Below are 15,000 nucleotides of genomic sequence, written 5' to 3'. Positions count from 1 at the left end.
GAAAATATGAATAAATTTATAATTATTGTTGAATTATTTAAAAATATATTATATTGCATTATATTATATATTCCATTTATTTAAATGTATTAATACATTTTCATTGAATTATTTAAAAATAAATATATTATATTGCATTATTCTTATTGAATATAATAAATAATATATTTATTTTAATGCATTAATATGTTTATTTTTAATTCATTTGTTTAAATAAAAACATTTATTAATTTTTAATTTAAAAATTATAATGAAAATGTAATATAGTGCATATATTTATTAAAACGCTCCTCTCTAGAGTAAACGCCGTCACTGGTTTCGTGGGTTTGCGCAGAGATAACCTTTAAAAATATTTTTTTTACATTTTTTGGTCGTTTTTTTCATGCATTATGTGTTCTGGTATGTGTTCACACTGCTGACAAGTCTGTGTGTTTCAGGAGAAGATCATTGATCTGGAAGCCGATCTGGAGGAGCTTCACGAGAACGAGCAACGATGGGTGTCCAAACACAAGAGAGCTCTGGATCAGGTGACCGACCGACACTGATTAAACCACTTGTTTTCCAGTACGAATATCGAAACATTCTGACAGCAAGTTACATTAAAGTCCCTTTACCCTTTAGTGCTCTTCACGTGTCGGTCAAAAATGACTAAAAAAAAAATAATAAAATTGTTTATTTAATATTTTGTATTTTTAGGGGATTTTATGGTACTACATTATATTTACGCAGTATTTATAATCCATTTATTCACTTTTTGAGCATAGACCTGAAAATTTAATTTCCAACTTAAACTGTCATAAATCTTGAATGCTTTAAAGCAAAGACGACACTCGGCGGATTATTGCTGAAGAGAAAAAAGTTGTTTGTTTTTATGAAAAATTTGCAAAAATACTATTTTGAAATATATATTTTCAAACACGTTTTACTCTCAAACTGTGATAAAATGAAAGCCATAGCTCTAAACAAGTTGTGTTCAAAATTTGAGCTTGATATCTCAAAAAATGAGCTTTCAGTCAGATTTTTGTTTGGGCTGCAGCGAGGAGCAAAAGTGTGAGATGCTGGAAACCAAGACAGAAGTTCTGAGGAAGAACAGCAGTTTGTGCAGTGCAAACAGTTTTTAGTCAGGAAAGCAGATGAACAGAATGGTGTGTAAACGTGTGTGTGTGTCTCTCACAGTCTGAGCAACTGCAGATGAAGCTCATCCAGGAGAAAGATCTCAACGAGCAGCTGGAGTGTGAGATGGCCATCATGGAGAGACAGGTGTGTGTGTGTCTGTTATCATAGAAATATCTTTAATAGTGAAAGATGATGCTGACGCTGCTGATGTGTGCAGCTGAGAGATCTGCGCAATGAGATGGAGGAACTTCAGAATAACAGAGTCGAGGTCGATTCTGTCACTCGAGCCGAGATCAAAGCCAAAGAGCTGGAGAACACACTGCGTGCAGAGGAGAGGTCAGACACACACACACACACACACACACATGCTCATTGTTAGTTCATGTTCACGGGAGATTAATTTAAGTTTAAAGGGGTCATGAACTGGATTTTTTTATTATTTTATAATGTTTCCTGAGGTGCATTTATAATGATATGGTTTTTACATAATTTTTTTTCACAATTTAGAAATAAATGGCTATTTCCTAATGCCTGATTTTAGCCTCTGATTTGAACGCTCTGTTTGAAGGGCCGTGTCTGTGTGAGACTTCAGTGTAAACGCCCACTGCTGTGATTGGCATATTGCATATGAAATAAGTGGGAAAATGTGGAACCCTCTCAAATACTTTTATTATGTTTTTAATTAACGAATCGTGAAAAGTGTTGTTTATAGCATTATATTTCGATCTATTCCATCACATGAAAGGTTGCAGTGATGAGCATTGAGCAGAAGTCTGTTGTTCGCGTGAATGAAGTGATCTCATCATTGCAATGCAATTTCTGCACTCTCACGAATGCTTTCACCAAATAACAATGCAAACACGATGTAAATACAGTAAGAGCTTCATTGTGCAGTGTAGCAGCGTATTTGATTTAATAACGAGTTTTGGCAAGTGTCCAGATAAACTCGCGCTGTGTGATTGACAGCTTGGGGAGCGTTCTTTGATCGCTTTCTGTATATAATTTAATCACAGTTTAAATAACAGATTATTTTCATGTTACTAAGAGACACAATGTGAAGTTGATCGTTTAGTCACTGGCTTGATTTACTGATGCAACAGTATTGAACGATTTTGAGAGAAATATTATCTGTCTGAACTTGATTACACATCAGAAATCACTGATCACAGATCAGGCATTAGAATAAACATGGTTACTTACATGTTTGTGGCGTTGCTGGCAGATCCATATCGTAAAAGTCTGTTTGCAAAAGCCTGCGCCGAAATTACGACTGATTTAACAAATAATCCACAGTGAAATGTACTGAATACAAATAAATAATGCCCTGCTGAGACATTCACAGTTAAAAAAAACCCACTTTCCTAGCATTAGGATAATTTGGAAGTTAATGGTATTGACCCTGTGTCGATCTTCACTCGTTCTCATGTCACTATTCACTAATGCTCCAGTGGGCGCAGCCAAAGACGCAGTGATGTAGACGTAGGCGTTGATATTCTTCTGCAAAGGCGTTCTTTCGCTGCCCTGTGACGTCATAATTCCACACTTTTCAGATCTTGTCGTTTTCTGGCCTTGATCCCAATAAAAGCTAGTTTTGGAATATCAAGGAAGTTTTGAGTTTTGAAACTTACAGGATATTTTTTTTTATAGTATAACGACCTCTTAACTGTCAAAAGAGCAAGGAAAATTTGAATTCTCAGTTCATGACCCCTTTAATGTGATCACGAGTTCCTCAGGGGAATGCAATAGTTGTGCAAGAGAACGCATTGAAATATAATTTTTCTCCCTTTTCATATATATATATATTTTTTTTTATTTTTTATTTATTCATTCATCACCATGTGCATATATAGGCTCTGAAGTTTCCTAATAATTTGGCTTTTGAAGAAAATATTCTATTTGGAATCTTAAAGGGTTCCGTCAGGCACTTCATACTTCCATCATGAATCATTTTACAGAATTATTTTAGGTTTAATTTAGTTTAATTCTTTTTTCTTTTCTTTTTTTAAAATTAAATGTTATGAATTAAACCGCTCATAAACATACTATTTGTAATATCCAGTCATTTAAGATATTTCTCCTTCTACCTTTTAGGCATGACGGGTTCTTTAAGATTGAGTGCAGAACCCTAGAGTTCTAAATAGAAGCACATTGTGTCAGAATGATCCTCTAAAGACTCTCTCTCTGCTCCTCAGGAATAAAGTGGTCATGAGCAACACCATCAGCAAACTGGAGAGGAAGATCCACGAGCTGACGGAGCAGATGGAGGAGGAGAACAGGATCTCCACAGAGCAGAGGGAGCTGGTACGACACACACACACACACACACACAGACAGACAGCAGAGGGAGACACAACACTGAACAACAGCACATCACACACACACTGACAGACAGCAGAGGGAGCTGGTACGACACACACACACACACACACACACACACACACACACACACACACACACACACACACACACACACACACACACACACACACACACACACACACAGCAGAGGGAGCTGGTACAACACTGAGACACACACGCACACACACACACACACACACACACACACACTGACAGACAGCAGAGGGAGCTGGTACGACACACACACACTCTCCGACAGCAGAGGGAGACACAACACTGAACAACAGCACATCACACACACTCACACAATTATTTCATAATGTAATAATATTTCTTTAATAAATGATCTCTTTTATACTTACATTTGTCTTTACATATATATTTTGTGTTTGTGCCGATCCAAGTTTTGTTCTCGTAGTTATCGTTAGTGATTGAACAGGTGATCAGACTTCCAGTGTTCTCCTGGAGGATAAACTGTGAAAGAGGAGTGTTTTGGTCCTCTGGTCTGAAGTTTGTGTGTGTGTGTGTCTGTAGATGACTCCGTGCATGTTTTGGTCCTCTGGTCTGAAGGTTGTGTGTGTTTGTAGATGACTCAGCGGATCCGTGTGTTGAAGAGACAGCTGAACGAGGCCGAGGAAGAGGCGAGTCGACGGGACGTTCAACACCGACACACACAGAGAGAACTGATGGAGGAGAGAGAGTCCAACAGCCGACTGCAGAGACAACTGCTGGACCAACAGCTGACCAACAAGTACGTACACACACGCGCGCACTCACGCACACACACACACTCAATGGAGCCCATCAAGTAAATGATGACAGAATTTTGGGTGAACTATCCCTTTAATGCATATTAATATCAAATACATTTATTAAATAATAAATGCATATTTATTTATTTGTGTGTAAATTAACATATATTAATATGGTGTCTATACTGAAACAAATATTTATAATATATATAGTCATATATACATAAATATATATTTTTTAATAGGTGCCATATATTTTATATTAATGCTCCATATTATTTTATGTTGATCTATGTCGATTACATTTATTAATAAATATGTATACATGTTTTTTTATTAAAATTATACTTATTTGTGTTAATAAATGCACCATAATAATGTATTAATTACAATTACATTTATAAAAAAATATATATTTGCAATTTATTATATTATACATATTTGTGTTAATATACACCATATTAATATATTAAATAAAAATACATAAATTATAATTATAAATAAATGTTTGTGTAAATACACTATTATTTTAGATCCTTTATAAAATAATTAGTAATTATTTATGAATATATGTATGTTGTTAAAATTTACATATAAATAAATGTGTTACCATATTAATTAATATAAATTACATTTATTTAAAATAAATATGTATGTATTATAATTATAAATATTTCTGTTAATATATACACGATAATAATGTATTAATATAAATTACATTTATTAAATATTTATGTGTTTTTGATGCATTTTTGTTAAATCTAATAAAAATATAATTTTTTGAGACTATATTTAGCATGAAGGCCTTGCTAGAAACTAAAAGTCCTTAATATCAAAGATTTATTCTAGGTTAATGCTCTCCTAATATAGTTTGTCGTGCGTGTCCCGCAGGAGGAAAGAGTCGAGACAAACTCTAGAAAGCCTGAAGCTGAACTTCGATGAAGATGAAGATGAGGAAGAGCAAGAGTCCAAACCCACAGAGAAGCAGATCTCACAGGTCTGACCTCACAAACACAGGCCAGACCTGGAACTATATCAAAAACTGCCCAAACCCAAACTCAATCTGGATCTGCCGTCGGTCTCGGTTCCACTGAGACCATCACGGAAACACCTCAGATCCAGAGGAGCTCCATACGCACTGGACGACTGTAATGTTGTGGTAAAGCTCTCTCCTGTGGACTGACACTCTCAGGAATATAATCTAGCAGAGAACTTGCAGGAAACTCTGCTTTACAGTAACAGACGTCCCTGGTTTGTTCATTTACAGTAAGCTATCGGTCTATTCTACATGTTCAGTGGTTAATGTTCTCTATCAAACTATCCGTTCTGTTTGTTTCCATTGTTGTTGTTTTTCTATCGGCTTGTTTACATCATGCATATATTAGCATAAACAAAGGTAGAAATTAATGCTCATAATGAAGTGTGTAGTTATTCACGACACCATGTTTAGATTTCTTCGGGGACTTTAAGTGAACTTGCATGCCTTCAGTGATCAGAGCAGGTGAATGTGTGTGAAACTGCTGATGTTACTGTACTTCTGCTGACGGTTATTAACCAGTTATGGGAATCGTGTGTAAGTGTTGAAGATAATATAACATGTTGAAAGGGATCACGTGTGTCTGTCTGGATTCTTCACACGTTTAGTGTGTGTTTAGTGCCACTTAAAGCACAGCGGCAGACTTTTACTCCATGGGGATTTATCTGTTGCACAAAATGGGAATATGCTAAATCATGATTGTTGCCCTTTTCATTTTTTAACTTTGCTCAGAACGTTAATAAACTAGCATTAACTAAAACAAGAAATTAAATAAAATAAAAACACCTCTTCTTAACTCTTTCCCAACCAGCTTTTTTGATCATTTTCACAGAAATGTCATTGCCCCCAGAATAGTGTTTTATGAATATCTGAACATGAAAAGACAACATTTTATTCTGGCTTCCTACATTCTTGTTCATCAACACTTGAAAGTTTAATAAAAAAAAGCAATATTTTGAACAAAAAGCTGAGAAAATCGTGTTTTTGTTAAAGATTTCGTTGGATCAGATTCAGAGCGATGATCAAAACATCTCCATCAACACCTCAAAGCTTCACAGTCCTGTAACTCGTCCTGGGTCGACATTTCATTCAGTGACATTAGGCAGTTTTGATTTTACATGCTGTTTTAATGTCTGATGATCATGTTATAATTGACATGTGCGTCAGCGATGCTTCTTTCAATTGTTTCTGCTGCTTCTTCTCCTGTGTTTTGATCCAGAGATGCTGTACTCTATTAGAAGATGTGTAACAGCGCCCCCTACTGTATAACAGTATATTCCTCTAGCATTAAAAAAGGTTTACAGCCACCACCAATAGATTTTTGATCGTTTTCAAAAAAAATTTTTTTTAATATCTGAACTTGCAATCTAACAAAAGAAAGAGCAGAAAAAAAAGTTTAATTTTAGATTCATGCAAGTGTCTTAAAAAAAAAAAAAGCAACATTTTAAACAAAAAGCTGAAAAATCTTTTTTTTTTTAAAGACCACAACGTGCTTAAGTATGGAGCCCCTAAAGGGACCTTTGCAAAAATAAAAAATATACAGGCGTTTTCATGAGTACGAGAAACTATCGCGTGAGCACGTGAAAGTCTGTATTTTTTTTTTTTTTTGCAAGGTTCCCTTTAGGGGCTCTGTACTTAAAGCTACACTGTAATTTTTTAAGTTGATTCTTAGCAAAAAACACTTTGTTCTTTCAAAATGATATGTGCTCATTAATGTGTAATTACTTCTACCAACTAATCAAGTGTTCTCGTGTAGATTCAAGTGTAGAATCTGCTATTTAGAAAACATATGAGCGAGTCACTCGAATGGCGGCAGCCATGTTGCGCCTCCATCTTGAAAATACATTAGACAAAGAGGGACATACCTAGAAATTCAAGCTTCACCTTTCGCGTTTTGACACTCAGTGACACCGTGACGAATGCGAGGGGGAGATTACTCACGACTGCCGGCAGATTTGAAATAATACGGCCACCGTAGGAGTTAAAACGCCCTCGGAATGGGAGGGGCTAGAAAGTTATATTCAGTTGGTAGTCATAAACAATTCCACCGCTAGATGAATCTTAGAAAATCTTACACAGTGTAGCTTTAAGCGATGCTTCTTTCACTTGTTTCTGCTGCTTCTTCACCTGTGTTTTGATCCAGCGATTCTGTACTCTCTCTGATGTGTAATAGCGCCCCCTTTCCGTATAACAGTGGAAACATGGATTGCTGAAACATTGTCAATGGCGGGGAAAGAGTTAGTGCAAAACTTTTAGTGCAAAAAAAAGTATTAGTTAGTATTAGTAATATAAGTATTAGTTAAACATTTTCTTGCTGTGAAAACCATTCGTGGTTCCAAAACTTTGAAACCAAGGCGTCCTTAGTTTAAATGTTGACTTTCCCGTTACTACAGGCATGTGGACAGGTAAGTTACAAAATTTGGGCCACATTTCATTATTCACACACAGTACAAAGAAAGAAAAGAAAAGAAAAAAAAAAACATAAAAACCCAAGTGCATTTTTCCTCTTTATTCTTTAGTAACATGTTACACGCATAACAAAAAATAAACGTTCTCAAAGAAATCTGAAGTTGATTTTTTGACCTGCTTTACAGTTACAGTTCATTTCTTTGTGTTATTTTCTGCTATATTTCGCCAAATATACTTGTAATGCGTTAAACTAGCTTAGAGGAGTTCAGGACCCTATTAAAGACTCGGGAAGCGTGTCATTGGTCAGTAGATCTTTACAGGCACAAGGAGAGAAAATCCTTCAATGTAAACTTTTAAGAGAACAACATCACTTGTCATAAAGCCATTCCTTAAACCACATGAGGTACTAAACACACGAGAAGCTCAAGAGACGCGGCTCTGTTCAAGGCCAAGCAGAAGTTCAGTGGAAACACAAAAGCTAATTGAATGTTCTTCAAACTGAAATGTTGGTCCAGAGATTGTCACATTCAAAGGCATGTGCGATCAGTCGTTCCACACACACACACACACACACACACACACACTCCTAATACTCAATGCGAGTGTCTTTACGACGTGAATCATGAGGAACTGAGGTGATATTATGGCACGGGATGATTTGGCACCGGAGGACAGAAATAAAACCGTGTTAAAGGCCCGTTCACACAAAGGATAACTACAAGAAGTTATCCAAATATAAAAGAATAGCAGAGTCCACACCGCATAACAATAATAACGACAAAGAGAAACGATATGGTTTGAATCTTTCTTTCACCAGCTGATGAACGTTAAAGACGCTGACAGCCAATCAGAATCCATCCTGCTTTAAAGGGCGCGAACATTTAAAGCTGCAGCGCGCGCTTAAACATAACGAAATCGCCCGCTGGTGTGGACGCTAATATCATTATAATAATTATCTTTTTAGTTATCATTATTGGTGTGAACGGGCCTTACGAATCAAAACATCAAACAAACTGTAGAAACCAATCATTCTGAGCTCTAATACAGACCTCGTTAAACAATCATAACAATATGAATGTCACCAAACCTGTCAAGAACACGACAGGTCATATTTAACCCTGAACTTATGTGATAAAAAAAACACACCAAACATTATAAATAGTATGAAGCCTATTTTTATCACAGTAATGAGAAATCAAAAGTAAAAACATTTATGAAGACGTGTTTAACTGTCATTAAATTAGCATCACAGTGCAAAACATCTTGATGGTTTTGAATTTAGGGTGAAATATGACCTAGACAGGTTATGATATTCACACACAAAAAGAAAAAAAAGAAGGAAATTTGTATTAATCTGCCTGTACAAGAACACATCCAAGTAGTATTATGTCATGCCAAATTCATAAGACATATTTTGCATTAAAAATGAAGCCTATTATCATATTAGGACCAAGATTTCTTTGCCTATAAACAATTGCAGTTTTAAAAAAATACCTCCAAAATGATATGATACCACTGCAATGATACAGAAAAATAATACGATGCATTTAATTGAACACCAGGATAGTATGTTGTACGGCCTTTTTGCTGATTTACTGTAAGTAAAAATGAAACACTGTATTGTAGGAATTATGAGTATTATGAGAATAAAGTCAAGCACTCATACACTTACAGCAATGAGAATCTGACGTTGAAATGTGTGAAAATAATGCTTGTGAATGTAGGCTGAATTATGATCTGGATGTGTTTTCGGGATATTGTCTTTCACATTAAAAAGTGTCGCTGGCCATTTCATTTCTTTCAAATCTTCAGAAGTCAGACGTATGGAAGCTTGTTTCTGTCACGGAATAAAAAAGAAATAAGGTCATCGCGACTTTTTATCTCACAACTATCACGAATGTTGCAAGTTATTAAGTCAGAATTGTGAGATAGTGTTATTTCAGCCTTCTGTTTTACTTTTATTAATATTTTGACTTAGTTTTAGTTTTCATGGTAATTTTGGTAATTTTTTGGGTCATTTCATTATGTGCTTTTGTAAATGTATAATTTTTTTTAAATTTGCTATTTAGATTTAATATATAGTTTATATTTATTTAGTTAATTTTAGTGCTTAAACAAAGTTAACTGTCAATTTTTGTTTCGTTTTTCAGCTAATATCGACATTGTATTTTATTTCAGCTTTAATTCATTTATGTTTTTAATAGTTGTAGTTGATGATGATAACCCTGGAGATATAAACTTTATAGATTACTTTTTTTTTTTTTATTCTGTGGTGAAAACAATCTTCCATACAGAAGTGTGTTAGAGCCGCTCACAAACACATATAAACACACCATAATTATTCAATTATTTGTTTGCATTTTTTTTTTTTTTTTTGGCATCAATCTCTACTTTCTACAGTTCATTAACTTTTCTCTGAACACAATCTAATAATTCAATCTGAAATCCTCCAGAGGTCTGTAGGTGATCGAGCTCCAGTCTGAGATTCATTAATAATCCTAAAGTGTGATTGTGAGAGACGTCTAAAGCCGCGAGTGAACCTACTGTTGGCCGCATGCATCATCACGAGACACGACAGCATCTCAAATACTCAATAAAACAAAGGTGATGGACATCCAGAAGCTGAAGCATCTCTTTGGCCTGTAGACATGCACAGGTTTCCATTCACCAAAGACCCACTCGGGCAGGCAGTGTAATAGTGTTCGGCACTAACCCTTTCTAGACCGTTCTACAGGCGTGATCACTGCTCAAATCACCCACATATGAATGCTGAACCCAGATACTGTATGTACATTCATTTAGATGTCCAATTCTGATTATGGTCCATTAAATATTTTGGATTTTGGTTTTTTTTCTGACATAAGATCAAAACACAACCGGTCAAACGTTTTTAAGAATTAGGATTTCTTTTAAAGCTTTTGATCGAGTCTCTTCTGCTCACCAAAGCTGTGTTTATTTGATCAAAAATACAGTGAAATATGATCACAATTTAAAATAGCTGTGAATGTACAGTAAAGTGTCATTTCAGCGTCCATTACTCCAGTCTTCAGTGTCACATGATACTTCACAAATCATTCTCATATGATGAATTTGATACTTATAAACATTTATGATTATTATCAATGTTGAAAATAGTTCATATTTTTGTGGAAATCGTGATACACTACCATTCAAAAGTGTGGGGTAAGTCTACTCTTATTCGGCGAGGACGCATTAAATCGATCAAAAGTGACCGTAAAGAAATTTTATTGTTAAAAAAATATTTCTATAAATGTTCTTTTGAACTTTCTATTCAATCAAAGAATCCTGAAAAAAAAAATGCGTCACATTTTCCACAAAAACATGCCAATATTCAGAAATGTCTCAATTCATCATATCAGAATGATTTGTGAAGGATCATGTGACACTGAAGACTGGAGTAATGATGCTGAAAATAAATTGTAATAATATTTCACTGTATTTGTGATCAAATAAACACCGCTTTGGTGAGAATAAGAGACTCGTTCAAAAGCATAAATTATTCAAAACTTGAGATGCATTTGCTAATAGTTTTAATCCGGGGTAAATTTGGCAGGGTTTGTTAAAGATCACGAGGCAGTACGACAGCTCTCACAAACTCTCCAATGAAAAATACAAATGTCCACACACACACACACACACACACACATCTGTAATACAGTGGTCAGATGGGGCGTGCGAGATCCAGTCGCTCTGAGATGGTCCACTAGAGGAAGGCCACAGCTGCTTTAACATGCACACTTCTTCTCGTTGGCGGGCGCAGCGTCCAGTTTGCTGGAGCCGTCCGTGTTGTGTGTGTCGGCCGCGGGTTTGTCCACACACTGCTCCATCCTCTTCATCACCAGGTCCAGTAGCGTGACCACGGCCTTGTCCACCTCCGCGCCGGTGGCCGCACTCGTCTCGAAGTAGGGAATGCTGGGAGGAGGAGAGGACGCAAACACACACACACATCAGAGATGAAGCCTGGACTCTCGCACACATCTGAATGTGTTTCATATGCATATATTACAGCTGCACGATTCATCATTCAACTCAGGTCACGTTTATACGTATAGCGCTTTTCACAATACACATCATTTCAAAGCAGCTTTACAGAAAGTGCATGAGTCAAAGTTACAATTTAGAGTGATCTGTCATCACATGTGTGACCCTGGATCTTATGGGTACATTTTTTAAGTAATAAATGAGCTTTCCATTGATGTGTGGTTTGTTATGATAGGACCATATTTGGTCAAGATACAACTATTGAAAATCTGAAATCTGAGGGTGCAAAAAAATCAAATCGCTTTTAAAGTTCTACATTTATGTTCACGATTGTGCTGCATTCACTATATTTACAGTTGAAAATGTACTAAATATCTTCATGGATCATGATCTTTACTTAATATCCTAATGATTTTTGGCATAAAAGAAAATTTGATAATTTTGATCCATACAATGTATTGTTGGCTATTGCCACAAATATACATGACAAATATCATGACTGGATTTGTGGTCCAGGGTCACATCTACAAAATCACAGTTAGCTAAAATTTTATTAATTTGAACAATGTAATAATTAAAGGTAGAAACAATGAGCTCATTGAAGTAATTAAAAGATCTCGATTCAAACACACACGTGATCTTATTCCTAAATGACAGCGATTCTCCTGTGTTTAATAATCTTTGACAAAATCACAGCGAACATTCAGATCTGGGTTCTGATCGAGAGAGCCGTTGTCATGTGTAGATATGAAACAGCTTCACACACACATGAGACACAGCCATCTTCTAACCGTGTACATACGGTTGTATTCTGAGAATATAGTTCCCAGTATGTGTACGGTTAGAAGATGTCTGTGTCTCATGTGACCTTGTTATTTGTACACGCTGTGACTATATAAATCACAACATGTAAATAGGAAAATGTTGGCGTTATTTTGTCACTTATTGGGAGCAGTATGCTAGCTGGAGCCATTTACCTCCAGTCTTTGTGCTAAGCTAGGCTAGCGGTGTCTGACAGAGTTACGGCACGCACGGAGATGAGAAGGGTGTGTGTGGACTTATCTAACTCTGGGGGATACGGGGAATAAGATAAAGTCCCAAAAAGTCGGCGTGTTCCTTTAACAACAGAAACTGATAATCAAATGTAAAAATAAAATTCACTCTATGAATGAAATACACTGATTATTATTAAAGCTACGAAAGTTATTCAGCCGAGAGTAGCGAGTGATTTTCTCTTTGTCTTTTGTTCATGACCCCAGTTATTGCAAGCCGTTGCGATATGCATATCACGATATATACATTTGCGATATTTCGATAATTTCTATATATTGTGCAGCTCTAATAATACATATTTATTATTGAATTCTATCTGGCGGAAGCGGAAGAACGGAAGCCTCTAAGGCAGAAACTCTTCAGGGTTCAACAGCAATCAGAGACTGAACTCACCCGTACTTGTCCGCTAGTTCTTTAGCCTGTTTCTCCTGAACTTCTCTCTGGTCGGACAGATCGGCTTTATTACCCACAAGAACAATATCTGGATTCTCACAATACGCGTTAGCCTGGAGCTGACCTACACACACACACACACACACACACACACACACACACACACACACACACACACACACAGTACAGCAGTTTTACAGTCACTGTTTCAGGTTTTAGTGTAAATGAAACACTGTCAGCAAGTCTAAAGAGCCGAAATGATCAGCAAAACAAAGTCATAATGGAGTCAATAACCAGTTCTGACTGAATGTACAGCAGAAATGTGTGAACAAGAAGAACATTTATTTTTTTATTTAACCTTTATTTAACCAGGTTAGTCTCACTGAGATATAGAATGTCTTTTTCGAGAGAGACTTGGCCAAGAATAGCACATTTCAGCAGAGTGCAATTCAAGGTGCTTTACAAAAAATTTAATAAAAATAAAGATAAAATAAACATTGGAATGCAGTAAAAAAAAAAAATATATATATATATATATATAAAATTTAGAGCAACGTTTAAAACCAGATTAAATACAGGAATAAAAGTTACAATACAGTACATTGAATTAGTTAAGAATAAGCAACATTAAAAAGAGAGGTCTTCAGTCTTTGAGAGTTGTTGCGGACTTACAGCTATCTGGAAGTTTGTTCCAGATACGTGGAGCATAAAAACTGAATGCGTCTTCCCCCTTTTTTTTTGGTTCTGATTCTGAGGACAGCAAGCAGACCTATCCCAGATGATCTGAGAGGTCTGGGTGGTTCATAACTTACAAGCAGATCCGAAATGTATCTAGGTCCTAAGCCGTTTAATGACTTGTAAACCAGCAGAAGTACTTTAAAATCAATTCTTTGTGGCACAGGAAGCCAGTGTAAAGACCTCAAAACCGGAGCGATGTGATCCATCCTCCTGGTCCCTGTGAGGACCCGGGCAGCAGCATTTTGAATCAGCTGCAATTGTCTGATAGACTTTTTCGGGAGGACACTATTACAGTAGTCAAGTCTAGTGAAAATAAAGGCATGAATAAGTTTTTCCAGATCCTGTTGGCATATGAGCCCTTTAACCCTTGATATATTTTTAAGGTGCTAGTAAGCAGACTTTGTCACAGCCTTAACGTGATTGTTAAAATTCAGATCTGGGTCCATAATTACACCAAGAGTTCTGGCTTTGTCAGTTGTTTTCAGCACTGTTGTTGTTTGGAGATAAGTGCTGACTTTTAAGCGTTCGTCTTTTGCTCCAAAAGCAACCACCTCAGTTTTTTCCTCATTTAATTTAAGAAAATTCTGCCACATCCAATGGTTAATTTGTTCAATGCACCTAGCCAGTTCTTGTATTGGCCTATAGTCCCCAGGTGACAAAGTTATGTAGACTTGCGTGTCGTCCGCATAGCTGTGATAGCTGATGTTGTTGTTTTCCATAACTTTAGCTAGCGGAAGCATGTAGATATTGAACAGTAGAGGTCCCAGGATGGAGCCTTGGGGAACTCCACACGTCATACTTATGTGCTCAGATGCAAAACTACCTATGGACACATAATAGTTTCTATTCTTTAAGTAGGATTCAAACCACTTTAGTACTGAGCCGGAAAGGCCTATCCAGTTTTCCAATCGGTTTAGTAGTATGTCGTGGTCGACCGTATCAAAAGCAGCACTGAGATCTAGCAATACTAGGACTGTAGCCACTATCTGTGTTTAGGTGGATGTCGTTAAAGACCTTAACAAGAGCCGTCTCAGTGCTGTAATGTGGTCGAAAACCCGACTGGAAGGCATCAAAAATGTTGTTTAGGGACAAAGAAAGGTTTAGTTAGGACACATACTCATCCAGTTCCTGACGTTGAGGAAA

The 15,000-nt window shown here is 36.3% G+C and overlaps 2 protein-coding genes across 7 annotated transcripts in view; one reads left to right on the top strand and one right to left on the bottom strand.

Annotated features, from left to right (window-relative positions):
- LOC311277052 (uncharacterized protein) overlaps positions 1 to 6,679 on the top strand; it is a 43,603-nt gene extending 36,924 nt beyond the window's left edge. For all 3 annotated transcript variants that reach the window (XM_084387180.1, XM_084387179.1, XM_084387178.1), the window contains 6 exons: positions 438 to 527; positions 1,177 to 1,260; positions 1,334 to 1,452; positions 3,309 to 3,417; positions 4,062 to 4,225; positions 5,118 to 6,679. In XM_084387180.1, coding sequence (XP_084243306.1) covers positions 438 to 527; positions 1,177 to 1,260; positions 1,334 to 1,452; positions 3,309 to 3,417; positions 4,062 to 4,225; positions 5,118 to 5,229 — 678 coding nt within the window. In that variant the 3' untranslated portion in view covers positions 5,230 to 6,679. The remainder of the gene's footprint in view (positions 1 to 437; positions 528 to 1,176; positions 1,261 to 1,333; positions 1,453 to 3,308; positions 3,418 to 4,061; positions 4,226 to 5,117) is intronic.
- A 4,526-nt stretch (positions 6,680 to 11,205) lies between these two features.
- rab27b (RAB27B, member RAS oncogene family) overlaps positions 11,206 to 15,000 on the bottom strand; it is a 44,511-nt gene continuing 40,716 nt past the window's right edge. For all 4 annotated transcript variants that reach the window (XM_084387184.1, XM_084387182.1, XM_084387181.1 and 1 more), the window contains 3 exons: positions 14,975 to 15,000; positions 13,120 to 13,243; positions 11,206 to 11,604 (listed from right to left, as the gene is read on the bottom strand). The exon at positions 14,975 to 15,000 is cut by the window's right edge and continues 78 nt beyond it. In XM_084387184.1, coding sequence (XP_084243310.1) covers positions 11,418 to 11,604; positions 13,120 to 13,243; positions 14,975 to 15,000 — 337 coding nt within the window. In that variant the 3' untranslated portion in view covers positions 11,206 to 11,417. The remainder of the gene's footprint in view (positions 11,605 to 13,119; positions 13,244 to 14,974) is intronic.

Source organism: Rutilus rutilus, assembly GCF_951802725.1.
Source record: "Rutilus rutilus genome assembly, chromosome: 18".
Classification (NCBI taxonomy): Eukaryota; Metazoa; Chordata; class Actinopteri; order Cypriniformes; family Leuciscidae; genus Rutilus; species Rutilus rutilus.
This window is presented reverse-complemented; position numbering and strand designations above follow the sequence as displayed.